Below are 20,479 nucleotides of genomic sequence, written 5' to 3' on the forward strand. Positions count from 1 at the left end.
GAGAAAAGTCCAAACCCGTGTCAATTGGTCCTCATACAAGAGTTCATAGCCGTCAATCGATTCATCTCTAACGACTAAAGAAAATTGATTGACCAAACTAGTTGAAACTTTAATTATCTTGCTTGAACTCCAAGTTTTCCCTTGAAAGATGAAGAGCTTGCGGTTCTTCCATAAGCTATTAAATACTTACAAATAACATATTAAATATTTGGATTAATATCACAGTTGGCCTCTAAACTTTAACTTAATGTACAATATGGTACTTATACAAATAAAAAGTCTAATTTGGTATATGTACTAAGCTATCATGTAGTCATGTGCCCGCTAACTTGACAACAACGAATAAATGGATGTTAAATGACTTTATACAATTGTTTTTGAATTTTGCTTATAAATTTTACCGGTTGATTGATTTTATCAAGTGATTAAATTATTTGAATATTTTTTTCTATTTCTATTTTTTAAGCATTAAACACAACTCAAAATTAACACATGATATTTATTTATCCGATATTATTAAGTCATCGTGTAAATTAAGAGATGTTAAGATTTTGGGTACACTAATACACCATATAATATTACCAAATTGGAATTTGGCTTTTACGAATACCACATTACACATTAGGTGAAAATGCAGGGGCCAAACATGACATTAACCCTAAATATTTAAACCGCCACCTATTTTTTGTTTAATAGTTTGGTTCGATCTAGGTTTATTACACATATAAATACTTTACGTTCGGCGACACCTATAGTTTCGCTATTGTCTTTTAGCCGTCTTTTTTTCTTCACTATCGCTTTGCGTCTCTGTTTTTACAAAGTTTCAATCGCATCTCCTTATTCATTCATTCATTGATTCAAATTCGATTCAATCCTTGTTTATCCAATCCATTCAGATCATTGTTTCAATTCTCTTTGTTCATCCAATGGAACCAAAAAAAGAGCAAACCAATGCCCCCAGAAAGGTCTGTTTCAACACCTTTTTTTAACTTCATATCCATTGATCATTGTTCCATCAATCTTTTTATGGGGTTTCTTGCAGATGAGATTTGCACCCAAAGCTCCTCCCCGCAAAGCACCAAAGCTTGAGGTTAAAACGTAAATGTCGTTTTTTTTTTTGGTTTCTTACACTTCGAAAGCTGTTTTTTTTTTGTCTTTTTTGTTTAGTTTGTTTTTCGTTGATTGTTTGGTTTCAGTGAAGTCGTCGAAGACATTGATGCTGTTCAAGCCAGGGATTTGCTTCAGCGTTTAAATGTACTCTTTTTCCGCCAATTTTTTTTTCCATTGCTGTTTTCTTGATGACAGGCATTGATTTTTCTCGTTAATGTACTCTTTTTCCGCCAATTTTTTTTTCCATTGCTGTTTTCTTGATGACAGGCATTGATTTTTCTCGTTATGTGTTATTTTCTTACAGCAAACATCTGCAAGGACAAAGCCTAAGGTTGAAAAGAAAGGTAAATTTTTCACTATATGTTATGTGTTATTTAGGAAATTTCGTTCAAAGAAGCATTTGAGCAAAATTTTGGTTGATTAGTTGCTTTGTTTTTAATGGTAGATCCTAATGATACTTGTAATTGTAAAGGTTGTATAAAAAGAACAAAAATTGGGACACATTACATCTAAGCTCTTAGTTTTGTGCTTTTCTTGACATTCAGTTTCGTCTTCACAAGTTGCATTCGGTTTCGGAGGAGGAGCTTCGATAAAAACATTCGGTACTTTCAAAGGTGCAAATCATAGTAGCGGAGAAACTTTCAGCGGTATGCTTATCCTTACATAAGATGTCTCGCTAGTGATCGAGTTGAATTTCGATCGGTTTCTTATAGTCGATGTTTCTATAGGTGGCGTTCATGGATCGGGATTGAGAGTGGAGAAAGAATACAAAGAACCATGGGTATGTTAAACTTTGGTTTATTAATGCAATCCAATATGACTGGCCTGCATACTTACTGGTTTTGTATTTCCGTTTTTCTGTGTTTGAATGCTTCCTGTAGGATTATTACAGTTACTATCCTCTAACCCTTCCTATGAGGAGACCGTACTCCGGATGTCCAGGTATGTCATATGTGATTGTCCTGTTTTACGGGATTGTTGAAGTCCGACATTGCACCATACTACACAACTGACTATGTGACATTGTTATCCACTTAAACCTGTTTACATCTTATTGACTTCGCAATCGTAGAGTTTCTCGACGAAGAGGAGTTTGCCGCGCAAAATGTAGCTTACGATGAAAATTCGATTGAGCCTGCAGTCGGTCTTGGCTTAATGGTTAGTAATGAAACAAGTACATGAATCTAAAATTTTTTATTGTCCCCTGGTTTTTTATAATGATGCTTATTGATGGGTTGGATTAGGAGGAGAACTTGGAACCAATGATGTTATTTCTTCAGTTACCACCGACTTTGCCGATTATAAAGGCCGGGCACGAGGGTGCTAGCAGCTCCGGTTCATCCAGGACTGTACGTTCGGCAAAGAAGATGTGCGGGTTAACCGAGTTACCTGCAGGTCTCATGGGAAAAATGCTAGTGTATAAAAGCGGTGCCGTCAAGTTGAAGTTAGGAGATACCATTTATGATGTAAGTGACTTGACAATTCATAGATTTATCCGAATTTGTCATATGTTTTCAATTGCAACACGACGAAGTCGTGCCGGTGATTGGTCTGAACAACTTCTCCGAATCGGTGCAGGTAAATCCGGGTTTGAGTTGTGTGTTTGCACAGGATGTTGTAGCTGTTGATACTGCAAAGAAGCAATGTTGTGTTGTTGGGGAAGTTAACAAGCATGTTGTTGTAACACCAGATATGGATTCAGTTTTAAATCGTTTGAGTGAACTCTGATGGGCTCAATTTTTTCGGGTTTTTCGGATTTTCGATGTTAGTTCTACACAATACAGAGGGAAAACAAATGATGTGAAAACCAAATTTAGTTGATTTATTTAAGGATTCGAAGATGAAACTTGAAACAGATGATTCTTTAGGTGGAAACAAGAAAAGGGTATTCCCAGCTTGATTCCATTATTATAAATGAACATTGGATTTGTGGCATTCATGCATATGAATATTTGATGGCTTTGATGATGCTTTTTTTCTCTGATAGATAACATTTCATTATTGCCATTTTTTCTCTCAAATAATAGTGAGATGTTATTTGAGGGATTCAGTCAAAATCGGTTTAATCTTTGTCCGGACTAGTATAGATTTAACCGATTTCAACGACACTATTAGTCGATCGTAATAGTATTTTAAATTTTATAAATATTTAACTTTTTATTATATGTATTATATTATTCCTTATATTATAGGTAATATTGAGATTTATTTTATTCTTATTGATATACTTTTTTAGTATTTTAGATTATATTTTTAACCTTAAAAGTACAATAAACGTCTTTGTATTAGGACTAGAATGTATTTTGCCATTTACTCAAAGAATGTGTAAATTAGTACTTGTACGTCAAATTAAATAGTGAATTGATCTGTTCCTTTAGAAATTTCATTCATTTCAAATATTAAAAATTGATGTTGTAAAGTTATGTTTGAAAGAAAATTCCCAAACCTTATCAATGTGATAAAAATGGCATTCCATCAAGCTATCCAAACCTATAGAACATATGATGAATGGATTGAACCTTGAGACAGAGGACTGGTCAAGGTTGGTACAAATCCTCATACCACCTTATCAACAAATCATAACATATTCATTACCTGGTAATTCAAATCCAAATACTAGAATTCCGAACAAGATAAGGGTGGTATTGAATGGGCGATTAGGTGCGGTGCGGTGCGATGCGTTTAGTTTACTTTTTGTCTCATACTATAATATCGCTACAGTATATAATCTCATCACCACTACTGTTTTTACACTAACAAGTAAACGCACCGCTCATCCAAGCCCAACTGCTAGACTAGCACTAATGACAGCATATAGAAGGGAAATAACGCCAACAAACTTTTAAATTGAATAAAATTGAAAGTTTAATAAATAAAAAATGCAATCAGATAAAATATCAGGATAGATTTATTCATATTCTCCAGTATAAAAGTCATTAATCACCTATAATTTCTATAAAAGAAAGATTGCACCTTTAAGTTTTAAAATTTATTAAGTAATTAGCACGTAATTAAGATTTAATTAATAAATAGTTAACCCATAATATCACATGAAATGTATATCATTTGATACAGACAAACATTAACATCAATCATAATCTATAATTAACAGTAAATCTCCATCCACCAAACAAACATTAACGTTTGTTTAAAATTTCTTTGGATTGTGGGGTCCTTCATCCTCAATTTCCAAATTTTCATCATTTTCTTAGTAGCCACGTAGCAATTAATGAACTTAAGAGTTTCAAACGGTTGGGGGAATTATTTAATTATTTAACTGTTAATAGAATTGAAATATTTTGATTAATTCGATTGGTTAATTGAAATTTATATTTTTTATTATTTGGTTAAAATAAGTATAATTCGACCTCCAACCGAACTAAGTTTGGCCGCCAACCAATTAATCAATTAGATTGGTTCGACCGGTTAATTTAGTTTTAATCGAAGTTTAATCACCCCTAAATGAACCCCTCTAAAATCACTCATCAATTGATTCCATAGTTACCGAGCTAAACTCGAGTTTGAGCTATCGATCAAGTTAAATTCAAATTTAGTAATAATTGATTCGAACGACTTGTAAATTTTTTTGGGTTTTTTTTTATATTATTAAACTACGTTATTGCGCTTAATAAATATTATTAACTTTAAACTTAATTATTGAGCTAAGCTCAAACTTGAATTTGAGCTTGAGTATAAAAATTAGTAAACGAGCTTAAAAATAGATATTTGATCAAACTCGAACTAAGTATTGAGCTTGGACTTGACAATATTCAAGTTTAGCTCAACCTGATTACTTCCTGTCTATGTCATCAACAAAATATACCTAAATCAAATTAATTTATATTTTTAATTTTTTAAAATAAAAAAATATATTTATCTAAAAGCTTGAATTTAAAGATGTTGCTTTGTAGGAGTCAAGTTTTTTTTAAGGTTTAATTATATTGGTTGTCGATTGAGTCTTAAATTGATTGACATGAGTATTATTGTCAATATAGGAGGACGTGAGTTCGAGTGCGCTGAAGCGCATTACCCTCCTATTTATGAGTTGGGGAGGGACTATGAGTAGGTCTAAATATTATGTTAAAAAGAGCAGTTATAATCAGAACTTTTAATGAAATTGTTCAGAAAAAAAAATTTAGTTTAAGGGTAAAAAATAAGTTTTTGTACTTTTTTGAAAAAAATAATTAAATTTTTTTTATGGAAATGCATTTAATTAATACTTCAAAAGGTAAAAATTTATCAATTAAATTATTTAATCAATGGTTTTCACTATTGATTTTTGTTGTACTAATGTGACTGTTAACTACCATTGAGTTAATCATTACGCTGCTGATATCACGGTACATATTAACAAATATATATATTTAAAACTTTTAGTTTATAATGAGTTTTTAGATGTATAATTCTATAATTTCATTTAAAATTTGATTATAATAATTTTATTAAAATGTGAAATAAAAATTAAAAATAAAAGTATTTTAAAATTTTAAGTGCATAAAGAAAAAAATTAAAAGGAATTAAGTATTAAAAGAAAGGATAAACTGTTAAAATAGTTATTTTTGTTTATCTCAGGTTACATTTTAGTTACTTATATTTGAAATGTTACGTTTTAGCCACTTACGTTATTGCGTTGTATCATTTTAGTTACTAAGCTGTTTGTAGTTAACGTGTGTTGTGGTAAGCTGATGTGACACGTTAAATCATCATTTCAAATAAAAATTTTAGGTTAATTTATACAATCAGTCCCCATATTTTTTCGTTTTTAGTAATTTAATTTTTTCTTTTATGTTTTTTTAACTTTCTTTTTTTTCCCCATTTTCTTCTACTTCTCCCTCTGTTTTTCTCCCTTCTTTATTTCTTTTTAATGTAGTTTTTCTATGTTTTTAATTTGTTAAAACTAGTCACTATATTTTTATTTTTTTGAATAATTTAATTTTTTCAAGTGAGGCGAGCTTGTGGACTAGTTTTAACAAATGAAAAACACAAAAAAACTACGTTAAAAAAATGAAGAAAAGAGGAAAACAGAAAGAGAAGCAAAAGAGAATGAAAAATAAAAAATAAAAGGAAGTTAAAAAATTCAATTGCTAAAAATGAAAAAATATGGGGATCAATTGTAGATGTAACCTAAAATTTTCGTTTGAAATGATGATTTAACATGTCACATAAGCTTGCTGTTACATCACTAACGATAATTAACGGCTCAGTGACTAAAATATTACAACACGATAACGTAACTGGCTAAAACGTAACATTTCAAGTGACTAAAATGTAATCTGAGACAAACAAAAGTAACTATTTTGACAGTTTACCCTAAAAAAACGACATATGATTGTATTTATTTATTTTTAGAACATATGATTGTATTTGAGTTTTGTTTCTTTCTACATAAAAAATAATTTTTTGGAAGCAAGAATAACTAATTGTTAGGTAGATTTTAAAATATTTTCGTATTTGTAATATTTCCATATTTATCATTTTTTAGTGAATTACAAGAGGAGGGATTTTGTATAACAGCAATGCGAGTAGCACGACTCAAATCTAAATTACATCTGGAATTAGAGGTGTTCAATCAGTTAACCGACCTGAACTACCATTAACTGAATTAACCGACCCTTTTAAACCTTTCACCTTTAACCATCAACCAAATCAAAATTTTTTCAAAAAAATTAACCGAACCGAACTTTTTCAGTTAATTCGGTCTGTTAATCGAATTAACCAAAATTTATATATATTTTTTATTTTTGGTTAAAACAAGTATAAAACATATAAAAAATTAACCGACTTAACCGACCGATTAATTTATATTTTCAAAAAATTAACAGAACCGACTGAATACTTATATATTATAATATTATTTATTATATTCGGTTAATTTGGTTAACCGACTGATTTCGAACCGAATTAACCGTTAACCGAACTTCTAAAAAATTATTAATTGACCCCTGACTGAATTAATTCGGTTTAATTCAGTTTGACCCGAAATTTGCACACCCTAACCTGAAATAATGAATACTATATCTATCGAACCAACACACAAAATTTATTTATCATATTTTTATTAATTTTCATTATATTTACGTATCTCATTACATTAATTCCAAAAAATACTAATAAAAAAAAAAGCAGGTGGAATATATATAAAAAAAATTAGTGGAACTAAAAAATATGTAGAATAATGGTGTCCGAACTCCAAGCGTCAAATCTACATACTCTCTCTCTCTAAAAACTCTCTCATAATTCAGAAAAAAAATAACTTTTATGTTTTTTTTGTTCCTGAGATTCGATTTAATCGGCGATCTTTTCCCTTTGTTCCTCGATAATCCCTCGTCTTCCTCCTTTCAGTCTGTGTCTCTTTCCCGGAATATAATGCTTTAGATTTTCAAGGTAAGTACTTACATAAATGTCTTATTAATGACAGTATCTTCTTTTTTTTTTCTATAATCTTGTTAGTATATTGAATGTAATCATTACAAGTTTCTCATACAAAATTTCCATGTAATACACTGTTTTTTTTTTCTGGGTTTTTTCTTTCAATTTGGGAGAGTTTTACGAAAGTTTCGTTCTTCGTTTTTCATTTTTGGTTCTAGAATGATCTTTTTTTTCCCAGAATTTGAAGCAAATTTTTTCTACTTTGTGTTTAATTTGATTTTCATAAATGAAATCTGCGTGCATTTTTCTTGTTTTGTTATTTTCTTGTTCATGTTTCTGATTTTCATTTTTGTTGTTAAAAAGATTACTAATGCCATCTTTTTTTCATTTTGGTCCCTGAGAATTGAGATCCTTGTTTGAAAACTCAGTGCTTTTAGGTGGGTATTACTATTTTTCTTGAGTACATTTTTAAAAAAAACAAAAGGTCTTCCCTATTATGGAAATAGGATCTGCTTTTTTCACATCTCATCATAAATATATTATTATAATATAATAATAATCAATCTTTCGCATCACGGTGACTATGCTCGCTTATTGACGGTTGTCCGTCTATATTATCGACGTGAGTCTCTCCTTGCTTTTACTTATTCAAGCAATGGCAGCTCGTTTCATCTTGCACCAAGCTTTAGCATTCGATTGCTTGTCATTCTTTTTCTATACTGATTCCCTTTTCTGAAAAGTAGAACCTATGGGGTCTGAAGATCTCATTAATTTTCATGGTAAAACTATCATAATGTATGGGCGGTAAGATGTGTTGCATTTAGTTTATATTTTGTTTCACGCTATAATATTGCTATAATATTTAATTTTATTGTCATCGCTGTTTTTACACTAATCGTAGGCAAACGCATCGTCCATTCAACCCTACCTTAAATCTTTGAGTGGGTTGATTCTTATGTTAGATTATAGAATAAATTAATTATGTTAAAATTTTCTTCAATTTCTAATGTTAAAAACTGGTGGTGGGATAACAAAATAACCACAGAGTCACATGTGACATGTCAAATACATGTCAAATATAACTCATGTTAGCATATAAGAACTAATTTTTAACATAATTTTTAGTAGAAGGAACTAATTTACTCTATTTTTCGGTAAAAAGAGTAAAATATAATCTAACTCTAATATAGGTACCTTCATAATACTTTTACCGATTTTTCAATGGAGTCCCTATCTCTCCATTTAAAACAATCCCATTGCCTATATCTATATGTTGGGTTTTTTTGGTTTAAAATAACTATGGTTATGTTAGTAGTTGTTTTATTATCACATTTAACACATTTGTCTCATCTTTTGTTTTCTCTCATATATGTTCTTGTTTGTATTTGAGGTTTCAGGTCTGGTTTTAAATTTTAAAATGGAGGGTGACAGTGATACATACTCAGGGCTTGGCACTGGTGAAATAGACAGCAAGGTGGTGCAGACATTTCAAAAGAGTTTTGTGCAGGTGCAGAACATATTAGACCAGAACAGGTTGCTGATCAATGAGATAAACCAGAATCATGAGTCCAAGATCCCACACAACTTGACCAGGAATGTTGGTCTAATTAGGGAGCTTAATAACAACATAAGGAAAGTGGTTGATTTATATGGTGATCTTTCAAGTTCTTTCACTAAATCCATGGATGCTTCATCTGAAGGGGATTCTTCAAGTGGTGCTGCCATGAAATCAGACGGCAAAACTGGTCATAAGAGAAACAGGCCTGCCTGATTCCATTGGACAGAAAATCTGATTTTTTTTAAGTAATTCTTTTTCCATGGTGGCATTGAATTTGCAGAGGTTTGATGATGTTGATCAGGTTGTAGAAAGAAATGGTCAGATTCTGAAAATTTTCCTTCTATTGCATTGTATGAATCATGTGTTTAAAACTCTTTTTTCAATGATATAAATGCCAAAATTTAGTTATTTTTCACTAGGAACTCAAGGTTTTTTTTTTCTTTGAGTTCTATGGTATCTACTTTTGAATGGAAAGTCTCCATTGTAATCTTAAGATCTCTGTTGCTATTTCTTTTATGATATCAAAACACCATGGATACCCCTTACTCGGATTCAGATTATATATCGCCTTATTTATTTAAAAATAGGTAAAATAATCTCATATATTAGATCAAAAAGTAAAATAGTTATTTTTTTCATTCATTTTTATTCTTAAAAACTGACATGACTGATAAAGTAATCAAACAACAGTGACATATTATGTATACCTCATGTTAAAGTACATAGACCAATTTTTAATAACAAAATTGATTAAATTTTTTACTAATTTACTCTTTAATTTAGTAAAAAGGTCAAACTGCAATCTAACTTTTAATATAAATATTTTATCCAAAATTACATTTCATACTAACAAATGGTTGTCAGGTTTGAATATCACTCCAACCTAAATAAAATTACACTCAAGCAAGAAAGCATTTCTTCTTTAAAAAAAAAAACATTTTATTATTTTCCCATTCTCTCTTTGATGAGAAATCACTGTTCATTTAGCTTTTTGGAGAAACTAAAAGCAGATTTAAGATAATCTTTTGATTCCCAATCACACACCACCACCACAACAGAATCTCACATAAGAAGATAATGACCTTTTGACCGCTTATAAGATATTTATATGTATTCAAACTAATGGCAATAGATATGGGTAAATATATAAGGGATAATTTCACAAATGGTCCCTCATTTACAGTAAATCCTTTTTATTATGATATATAAATTTAAAATTTCCATTTTGAAGTGATATTTGTCACTAGCATTATTAAAAAAGAAGAGACATGATATAAATTCCTAATTAATAGTGGGAAAAGCTCAATTCGATTGGAAAAAATAAAAAAATTAAATTTCGAGTTTTTTGAATTATTCTAGTTATTCGAGTCAATTTGAATAAGTAATTAAAATTTCGGGTTCGAGTCGAGTTGAATTTTACAATTCTAATAATTCGAATAGTTTGAATAATAGATTGGTGTAAATACCCCTTTGGTTCTTGTTAATTTTGAAAATAAACAAATTAATCTTTCTCAACAAAAATTACAAAATAATCAAAATAATTTTTAAAATTACAAAATAATCTTTAAAATAATCACAAAAGGCTATTCTGCAATTCGAACTCAGGCAAGATCATAACTTGGATTTCATTAATTTTATTTTTATGATATAAAAATAAATATTTTATATTTGAAATAGAGAAAATAACTTAAAAGTTTTATGTAAAAAATATCTTTCAAAAAATATCATGTAAAAGTTATTTTTTATGTTCTAGAAAATTATTAATTTTTAAAAATATTTATGAAAAAATTTGAACATTAGTCAAATAATATTTAGAAGACATACACCACAAAAGTTAGGTAATATGGTAAGGGGTTGTCCTACCTTAATCGGTGGTCAAAGTTTTGATCCTCGCTTTGAGTATAGAGCTGCTTTAAAATTGGTGGCCAACATCTATCCCTTAACGGCAAACCACTTAAACAACATTGAGGGAGGTAACCAATTTAGTAGGTGGAAAAAGACTTTAGATATGAAAATCCACAATTTTTTAAAGTAAAAGTATCATATTGGAAAAACAGTATAATTCAAGGGTCATTCATGGTATTATCCCAAAATATCAAGCTCAACCCGGGCCTACACCTATAGTTGGGGCTGCTTTTTTCTTTTAACTTATTGATTCTCTGTGTAAATAAAATTGTCTTGGTATGACTTTGTTGAAGTCGATGATTCCCGGAATTAAGCAAATGTTTATTTGTCTGATTGAGAAGACGCTTTTTGATGATGATGATGGTCCTACTTTATATGCCACCATTCATTTCTTAATCTTTGGAAAGCCTACAAAGACTCACATGAATGCATCATTGATTTTCTAGAAGTGACCACTTTTTTTGGGGGGTTTAGATTTTTTTTAATGTTATAAATCATCATTATGAACATCAAATTTTAATTAATTAATTAGATAAATCAAGAGTAAAAGTCAAAAATAAAAAATAAAAAGCCTCCAAATAACCAAGAAAGCCCACGTGGTTAAAACGTGCTTGAGAAGCCTAGACTCAACAAAACCATGAAACCTTGGTGCGTAAAACACCATGCCACCATCATTGGAGGAGAGCGCTAGGAATGGTGGAGTTGCCAGAGGCGAAGGCGGCAGATGTACCTGTCTGTAAGACCTCCGTAAGAAGACCATGCCGCGACAACCTAAAAAAAAGGCATCATCAAACTCCATTAAGGCGACAGGAAAAACCAGCAGCTATCGGAACTAATTTCTTTTTTGTCTATCTAATATGGGTAATTTTTGGCTATTTTACTAAATTGACTCAAAAAATTTTAATATATACAAAAATACCCAAGTTCAAAAACAATCACCAAAATAATTTGAAATGAACAATAGAATAGGGTTTTGGCCTGTTAATGGCCACCACCAACTTATATTTTGGACCCATTATTACCTAATAATTGTGTCATGCTTTAAAAAATTATGTTTTTTAGTTTTGACCTCTCAATGGCCATCACCAAGGTATTTTTTAAATCATATCATACTGGTAGATAAAAATACCAGTATTTAAAAAAAATTTGGTGCTGGCCTGTCAATGGCCGGCACCAAGTACAAAAAAAATCAATTTTTTTTATGCTGCCCTGTCAATGGCCGGCACCAGAGTACGAGTTTCAAAAAAAATATTTTTTTTGGCCAACACCAAATAAAAAAAAATCAATTTTTTTTGTGCTAGCCTGTCAATGGCCAACACACAACCGGCTCATCATCACACAACCGGGATCCGAATCCGTTGCGAGAAATTTCTCCATCGTTCGAGGATATTTTTGGTGACGACATCGAGCCTCAACATTCGACATGATCCGAATCGTCCTCATACCACCTGGAGTTGCATCCCGAAGCACGTACACCCACCACTAAGGATATTTTTCCATCGGCACCTCCGGTCACGCAATACCCATTTACTCTCGATTATGGTGTATATATATTTTTTTAAAATTCGTACTCTGGTGCCAGCCACTAACAGGCCAGCACCAATTTTTTTAAATACTGGTATTTTTGTATACTAGTATGATACGATTTTAAAAAAAAAACTACTCTGGTGATGGCCATTGACAGGCCAAAATAAAAAAATAAAAAAAAATTTAAAGCCTGACACAATTATCAGACAATCATGGGTCCAAAATACGAGTTGGTGGTGGCCATTGACAAGCCAAAACCCCATTCTACTGTTCATTTCAGGTTATTTTAGTGATTATTTTTTAACTTGGGTCATTTTTATATATATTAAAATTTTTTGGGTCAATTTAATAAAATAGCTGTAATTTTTCATAGTTGAATGATAATTTTATAACTTTATATTGTTCTTTTTTTGTATCTTTTTATTTTTTAATCACATAATTATAGAAAGTTAAAAAATGGTCACTCAGTCATTAGAATTTTTTTTTGGCTATGTAATTATGAAAAGTTATAAAATAATCATCTAACTATTTAAGTTTACCTTTTTTTTGTCACAAGCGGGCTAACGGTGGAAGCTTTTAAAATTGGCATAATAATAACTTCAACCCTTAATATTTATATATTGTGTCAATATAATCTTAATTTTAAAAAAAAATCTTACCATCAACATTTACACAATGTGTATTTTAATTTTTTTTGCAGTTTTTTTTTGTGACTCCTTCATCTAAAAAGTTAAAAAAATAAATTTATCATCTAAATATAATTTAAAATATACAAAAATAGAAACGCCCAAAAATTCAAAATAATAATTATCATATTTTCTCATTCTTTTAAAACTAACCAACAATGTCACAAATAAAAGAAAAAAAAAGAAAGAGAGAGTGACTAAATTACATAATGTGTAAATGTTGAGGGTTAATTTTTTTAGAATCAATATTAAATTAAAATAATTTATAGATGTTGAGGGTTAAAATTTCTATTATGTTAATTTTAAAAACTGTGATTACTGGATGACTATTTTGTAACTTCTCATAGTTGTATGACAAAATAAATAAATTTGCTAATAGTTGGGTGACCATTTTGTAACTTTTTATATTTAGGTGATAAAAAATAAATTTATTAATACTTAGGTGACTACTAATGTAATTTACCCTTTTTATATGGTTCTTAATATTATTTAAAAGTATTAACGGGTCAGGTCGGATTCAGGTTGGACTTAACCATAATGTTAAAACACATTATGCTTGTCAAAGTCTAGCTCGATTTGAAATATGTACATAAAATTTTGTTCAAACCTTAATATTTGTAAATAATTAATTCAGACTCATTTTAAACATACCCATTTTTTAATTATTTAAAAAATATTTATATTATTTTTAATTTAATACTTAATAATTTTATTCATTTCCCCCCTTTATTAAACTTTATATATAAACAGCTTAAGAATTTTTAATATTTATATTATAGTATTATATATTATTATAAATTTATTTTTTGTATTATAAATTATACAATGTATAAATAACATAATTTAATATATTAGAAGTTTTGAAAACGGGTTAGGCCAAATTTCTTTGCCCAAGTTTTTTTTTCTTCGAGTATAATATTTTTTTATTTTTGTCCAAATCCTTTCAAATTTGATAGATAACCTAACCATTAAATAAATCTACTACTACTCATAACTCCCAAACTCTTGAATCGAAGAAAATTCATGCTTAAACACACTTAAACTTATATTTTCATGCATATTACAATAACAACAATACAAACCAAACAAAAGTTTACCCCACTATTTTTGTTTTTTTAGTTAATTATGTTTTGCACACAATGTGTATAAGAATATAAGGCTATTTTATTAAATTAACCTAAAAAATTTTGATATTTATAAAAATGACCCAGGTTCAAAAGCAATCACCAAAATGACCTGAAATGAACAGTAGAATGGGGTTGTGGCCTGTCAATGGCCGCCACCAACTCGTATTTTGCACCCATGATTACCTAATGATTGTGTCAGGCTTTAAAAACTTGATTTTTTTAGTTTTGGCCTGTCAATGGCAGGCACTAGGGTATTTTTTTTAAAATTGTTTCATACTAGTATATAAAAACACGAGTTTTTTAAAAAAAAATTGGTGCTGGCCTATCAATGACCGACACCAAAATACGAGTTTTTTTAAAAAATATTTTTTTTTGTGCTGGCTTGTCAATGGCCGGCACCAAAATACGGGTGTCGAAACTATTTTTATTTTGAAAAACGGGGATCGACTTTTAAACAAGGTATGGAGTCGCCACTAATCCTTTTTGTTTAGGTGTGATCGGGTCACCTTTTAATCGATCATTTTAATAAAGTATTTTGGTTTATTAAAACAACATTTTTGGTCTACGAAAAACTAAAAAATAGATTCGGGAGTCGGTTACGCACGAGGAAGGGTTAGCACCCTCGTAACGTCCAAAATTGGTACCGAATTGATTAATCAATGCCTTAACGTCGAATGTTTGAAAAGAGTTTAGAATACGATTCTTTTATTTTTTTATTTTTAAAAAAACACTTGAATAAATTAAATGAGATGCTAAGACCCTCTTATTTCGAAGAAATAAAATGTCATACCCAGTGAGTTAGGATACGACATTTCATATTTTCGAAACTGAGCTTGTCTTTTGATTTTTTTAAAACTCATGTTGTGAAATTTAAAAAAGGATATTCAATCATTTGGGTCAAATGAAAAATCGGAACCCAGTAAGTTAGGGCTCGATTTCTCACAATTCCAAACATAGAATATTGCCTTTATGTTTTTAGAAATCATTATCTTGAGATAAAAAATGTCATATCCAGTAAGTTAGGACACAACACCTCGAATTTCTGAGAATAAGCTTTTATTTGAAACTTATACGTTTTGATTGAAAAGGGTACTCGGTTACTTAGGTTCAACGAGGAAAATTGAAACTCAATAAGTTAGGACACAATTTTTCAAAGCTCCCAAGTACCAAGTATTGCATTGTTTAAAATTTTGAATAAAATGTAATAAATAAGTGAAATGTATTTTTATTAAAAAGGGATAATTCAATAACATAAGGAATAAAACACGTGGCAATAACATTTCATGAATAATCTAAAATAATAAGAAAATGCAAGGAACAACTTAGAATACATGCAATAGCAGGACATCATATATTATACAAATACCACCATTTATAACCAAGGGCTAATGAATAAGAAACCAATTTTAAAAGAAGTTTCAAATAAATCACACAAATAAAATATAACAAATTTTAAAATAAAATAAAATGAATAATAGGAAGAAGAAAATTTGGAAATATTACTATACAAACTATACGAAAATTTTAAAACAGGTATTAGATATAAGAATTTAAAAAAGAATAGAAAAAAATAAAAGAAATAATATATTAAATAGTAATGTACGAATGAATTTCAAAACAAATATTATAAAGTAAATAATTTGAATAAAAGGTTGAACTGTATCAAAAATAAAAAAATAAGAACAGATAATATGTGTAACGTGTAAATGAGATTCCGAAATAAATAATGTTAATTAAAATATACAAAGCAATACATATATACTTGGAAAAAACCTAATATACATAATATATATAGTAGTAATAATAATACATGAAAGTGTTTCAGATATACAAGTATGCACATGAAAATAAAATAAATAAAAGAGTGTGAAATTAAAATAGTTCTAAATAATATATTAAATCAACATGTTTAAAAAAAATGAATAGCTAAAACCGGATTAAGAGAAAAAACAAAACCCAAGGGATAATTTATAAACATAATAAGTCATTAAAACAGAATTTTGGGCCGAAATTAAATGTGCACAAATGTTCGAGGACTAAAACTGAAGCTGCCCCAAATCTCAAAATACTGTGCTAAGGGGAGGGCCAAATTGAAATAGCGCGTAGATTACAGGGACAAATTAAAATAATTTAAAAAAAACTTAAACGTGGCACAATTGAATGCTAACGCGAATGAGAGGACCAATTGCGCAAATTACCCAATTAAAGGTAAAACGCGCGTAGATCCAGGCAAAACGCGTACTGATCCCACCCCCTAATGCTGTTTTGTTTTATTATTAATTGAAACCATATTTTGTTTCCCTTTTTATCATTAAAAAACTTTTTAGAAAATCAAAAAAAATTGAAACATCACTCTTCATTCATTTTTTTTAAAACAGAGAGAAGGCTCTCAACCCCCCTCTCATTCTGTGATTCACACCCAAACTCCAGCAGATCACCATCGCCGGCTTCATCATCAGTGACCAACATGCATGGCAGCCGGAGCTCTTTTTCCAGGCGAAGAAAGGTATCTCATTCGTTTTATATATTTCCTGAAATATGTGTAGATATATATATATATATATAGAAGATTCAAAAGTAAAATAAATAGAGCAAATAAAGAAAGTAAAAACCTTAGAATAACTCCCTTGATCTGTTCGTATTTCCTAAAGTGCTCTCTATTGTATGTTGTACAACTGTTATTTTTTTAGATCTCCCATTTCTTCTAAAAAAAACTCCCCATATACAAAATCGTATATTGGCTTTTATAGCCAATATTTACAACCCATTTTACATGTTTTCAAGTACGTTTGTGAGTGCATCAATGATGTGGCATGGTGGAGCAGCGCACGACGCGAAGGAAGCGTGAGACATGCGGTGCCTGGAGACTGCCCTGGGTTATGGCGGCTGATGGTGTTGGCTGCTAGGCTTTTTGTTTTTGTTTTTATTATTTTTTTGGGCTGGTGGGGTTTGCTTAGGATTTAGGTATTTGGGCTTGGTCTGTAATTTTGTTTTAGATGTTTGATTTGGGCTGTGATTTGGACTTAAAGGTAGGTATTTGGGCTTTAATTGGCTTGTATTTGGTTTTGGTTCCTGGTGGTTTAGGCCGTGCTGAAATTGGGCCCTACAGCTGCCCCTTTTTGCTCATTATCGTGTAACGAGAACGGAGCAAAGACTTTAAAAGGGCCAATTTTGCCCGGTCTTGCTAAGTCTTGACTTCTTTGTGCTTTCTTTCTTCTGGTATCCTCACTTTAACCCACTGCGTCTTCAGGGGTATAGAAACTCATTTTTAATCTGCTCCACTACTACCTTAGAGAGATAAGGTCGGTGGCTAAAATCTGCTCTGTAGCCGATACATGGAGATAAGACTCGCCATTTCTGACCTGCTCTATAGCAGGATAAGATCTGTAATTTCCAGTCTGCTTCTTACAACTTCAGGAAGATAAGACTTGTATCTTCAACTTGCTCTCTTGCTACCTCAAAAAGATAAGACTGGTGGCTAAAATCTACTCCATAACCAATACATGGAGATAAGATTCGCTATTTTCGATCTGCTCCATAGCCGATACATGAAGATAAGATTCGTAATTTACAACCTGCTTCCTACAACTTTAGGAAGATAAGACTTATATCTTTAACCTGCTCTCTTGTTACCTCAGAGAGATAAGGCTGATGGCTAAAATTTGTCCCATAACCGATACATAGAGATAAGACTCGCCATTTCTGATCTGCTCCATAGCCGATACATGGAGATAAGATCTATAATTTCCAGTCTGCTTCCTGCAACTTCAGGAAGATAAGACTTGTATCTTCAACCTACTCTCTTGCTATCTTAGAGAGATAAGGCTGGTGACTAAAATCTGCTCCATAACCGATACATAGAGATAAGACTCGCCATTTCTGATCTGCTCCATAACCGGTACATGGAGATAAGATCTGTAATTTTCAGTCTGGTTCCTGCAACTTCAGGAAGATAAAACTTGTATCTTCAACCTGCTCTCTTGCTATCTTAGAGAGATAAGGCTGGTGGCTAAGATCTGTTCCATAGTCGATACATGGAGATAAAATCTATAATTTTTGGCCTATTACCCTACTGCTTAGGGAATATCTATATCTTCCACCGATGTCGCTACACCGTCCTCTGGAGAACATGTCCTATAGACTTGGTTTCATATGCCTATATTTATGCCAAATGACTAGGATGTTATGATTAAAATTAATCAAACGCCCTTAACTAGATGTATTATGGATGACATTTGTATGAATGCAGAATGTAATGAAAATGCCCTTTTTTAAGTTTAAGCTGTTATTGCTCGCCGTTTGTCATTGGCGTATTTCTTCTTATTCAACTGATTTCTTTAACAAACATCTGAAACAATGGTTCTAACTTTAAACTTCTACTTCTCAGGTAATTTTAACCCTTAAGTTTGGTGGGTTCTGAATAATTGACCAGTTTCGGGTTCTTGCACCACTTAGAAGCTTATAGAATAATATGCAGAACTCCTTTTATGAAAGTGTTATTAGTCCATTAACCAATATTTCAATAGGAAATGCTTGAAAAAGGCTATCAGAATGGATAAGATGAAACTTTATTGAGAGCGAAACTCGAGATAGCAAATTAATCAAGATAACAGATTTTGCTAAGGTACAAAAGATATATAAGATGAAAAATTGGTGCCCCAGATATCGCAGCGTGAACTTCTCTATTCGGATTGTTCAAAACCCTTGGGAGCCAGATGTGTGTTTAGGAGGTCCGAAGTATTTCGTTGATGCCTCTAAGATGTAATGTTCCTCCTTCTTGTTAATTCTGGTAGAACAAGGTCGCAACATGCCCCATCTTTGATCAAAATTTGAGCTGCCCTTTTTCGGGTTTTCAACTCAAAACCCCTTTGGTCTCAAAGCGCCCTTTGCGGGTTTTCGCCTTAGCCTCTCTATTTTTTTTCCAAAGCGTCCATTGCGGGTTTTCGTATTGGCCTCTTCTTTTTCAGGTGAAGTACTTTTTAACCGAATCTGAATTTACCGAGCTGGGGAAGCTTTTGCCATCTATTTCTGTTAATATTAGTGCCCCTCCAGAAAAAACCTTTTTCACTACATAAGGTCCTTATCAGCTTGGCATCCATTTCCCTCTGAAATCCTTTTGCGTAGAGAGAATATTTTTCAATACCAAGTCCCCTTCCTAGAATACCCTTGGCCGAACTTTCTTGTTGTAAGCTTGCATCATTCGTTTTTGGTACATGTGACCATGACGGATAGCTTTCAGCCTCTTTTCTTCAATCAAGTTCAGCTGGTCGTACCGAGATTGGACCCATTCCGCTTCATCTAGCCTCAATTCAGATAAAACCCGGAGAGAAGGAATCTCGACTTTTATAGGCAAAACTGCCTCCATCTCATAAACCAACGAGAAATGTGTTGCCCCGGTAGAAGTTCTGACCGACGTTCGATAAGCATAGAGGGCAAACAATAACTTTTCATGCCAATTCTTGAAGATCTCAGCCATTTTCCCCATGATCTTCTTTATATTTTTATTTGCAGCCTCAACTGTCCCATTTATTTTCGGACGGTATGGTGATGAGTTGGGTGCTTAATTTTGAAGTAACTGCAGACCTCCACAATCATGCTGTTGTTTAAATTTAACTCGTTGTCAGATATAATTCTCTCTGGCATGCCATACTGACATATAATTTCCTTTTTCAAGAACTTGCTGACTGCTGACTTCGTGACGTTGGCGTATGAAGCAACCTCCACCCACTTGGTGAAGTAATGACCACAAAGATAAAATTATGTCCGTTAAAAGCCTTCGGCGAAATCGGCCCAATGACGTCCATGCCCACATTGAGAAAGGCCATGGGAAAGTCATGACATGAAGAAATGAAAGAGGCACATGGATCTTGTCACCATAAATTTAGCACTTATGGCATTTTTTTGGCATAATTGATGCAATCTCCTTCCATTGTAGACTAGTAATACCCGAATCTCATAATTTGTCTAGCTATTGTGAACCCATTGGCATGTGTTCCACAGACACCTTCATGGACTTCTTCCAAGATTTTCTTTGCTTCGACAGTGTTAACACATCTTAGCAGCACTTGGTTATTCCTTCTTTTATACAGGATTTCACTGTCTAAGACATTGTCACCAGCCTGCCTCATTAATGTTCTTTTATCATTTTTGATTACCTGATCAGGATATACACGATTTTTCACATATCGAAGAATATC

General features: G+C 31.5%; 2 protein-coding genes across 5 annotated transcripts; both read left to right on the forward strand.

The window, feature by feature from the left end:
• The first annotated feature begins 770 nt into the window (after nt 1-770).
• LOC107894804 (uncharacterized) lies at nt 771-3,078 on the forward strand. Its single transcript, XM_016820015.2, has 10 exons — nt 771-965; nt 1,043-1,098; nt 1,197-1,254; nt 1,415-1,454; nt 1,656-1,757; nt 1,839-1,891; nt 1,992-2,052; nt 2,183-2,268; nt 2,355-2,576; nt 2,689-3,078. Exons 1-10 carry the CDS (start codon nt 927-929, stop codon nt 2,836-2,838), a joined length of 867 nt encoding a protein of 288 aa, XP_016675504.1. The 5' UTR covers nt 771-926; the 3' UTR covers nt 2,839-3,078.
• A 4,190-nt stretch (nt 3,079-7,268) lies between these two features.
• Nucleotides 7,269-9,445, forward strand: LOC107893354 (protein ELF4-LIKE 3). 4 transcript variants are annotated; one of them, XM_016818316.2, is made up of 2 exons: nt 7,269-7,494; nt 8,870-9,445. In XM_016818316.2, the coding sequence occupies exon 2, from the start codon at nt 8,897-8,899 to the stop codon at nt 9,248-9,250; it is 354 nt and encodes a 117-aa protein (XP_016673805.1). In that variant the 5' UTR covers nt 7,269-7,494; nt 8,870-8,896; the 3' UTR covers nt 9,251-9,445. The 4 variants fall into 4 exon arrangements, with proteins under 4 accessions (XP_016673805.1, XP_016673804.1, XP_040941576.1 ...); XM_016818315.2 differs by having other exon boundaries at nt 7,270-7,494; nt 8,877-9,445; XM_041085642.1 differs by lacking the exon at nt 7,269-7,494 and adding an exon at nt 7,579-7,916 and having other exon boundaries at nt 8,877-9,445.
• Nucleotides 9,446-20,479: the final 11,034 nt, after the last annotated feature.

The sequence above is a fragment of the Gossypium hirsutum genome, chromosome A13 (assembly GCF_007990345.1).
Source record: "Gossypium hirsutum isolate 1008001.06 chromosome A13, Gossypium_hirsutum_v2.1, whole genome shotgun sequence".
NCBI classification, from domain to species: Eukaryota; Viridiplantae; Streptophyta; class Magnoliopsida; order Malvales; family Malvaceae; genus Gossypium; species Gossypium hirsutum.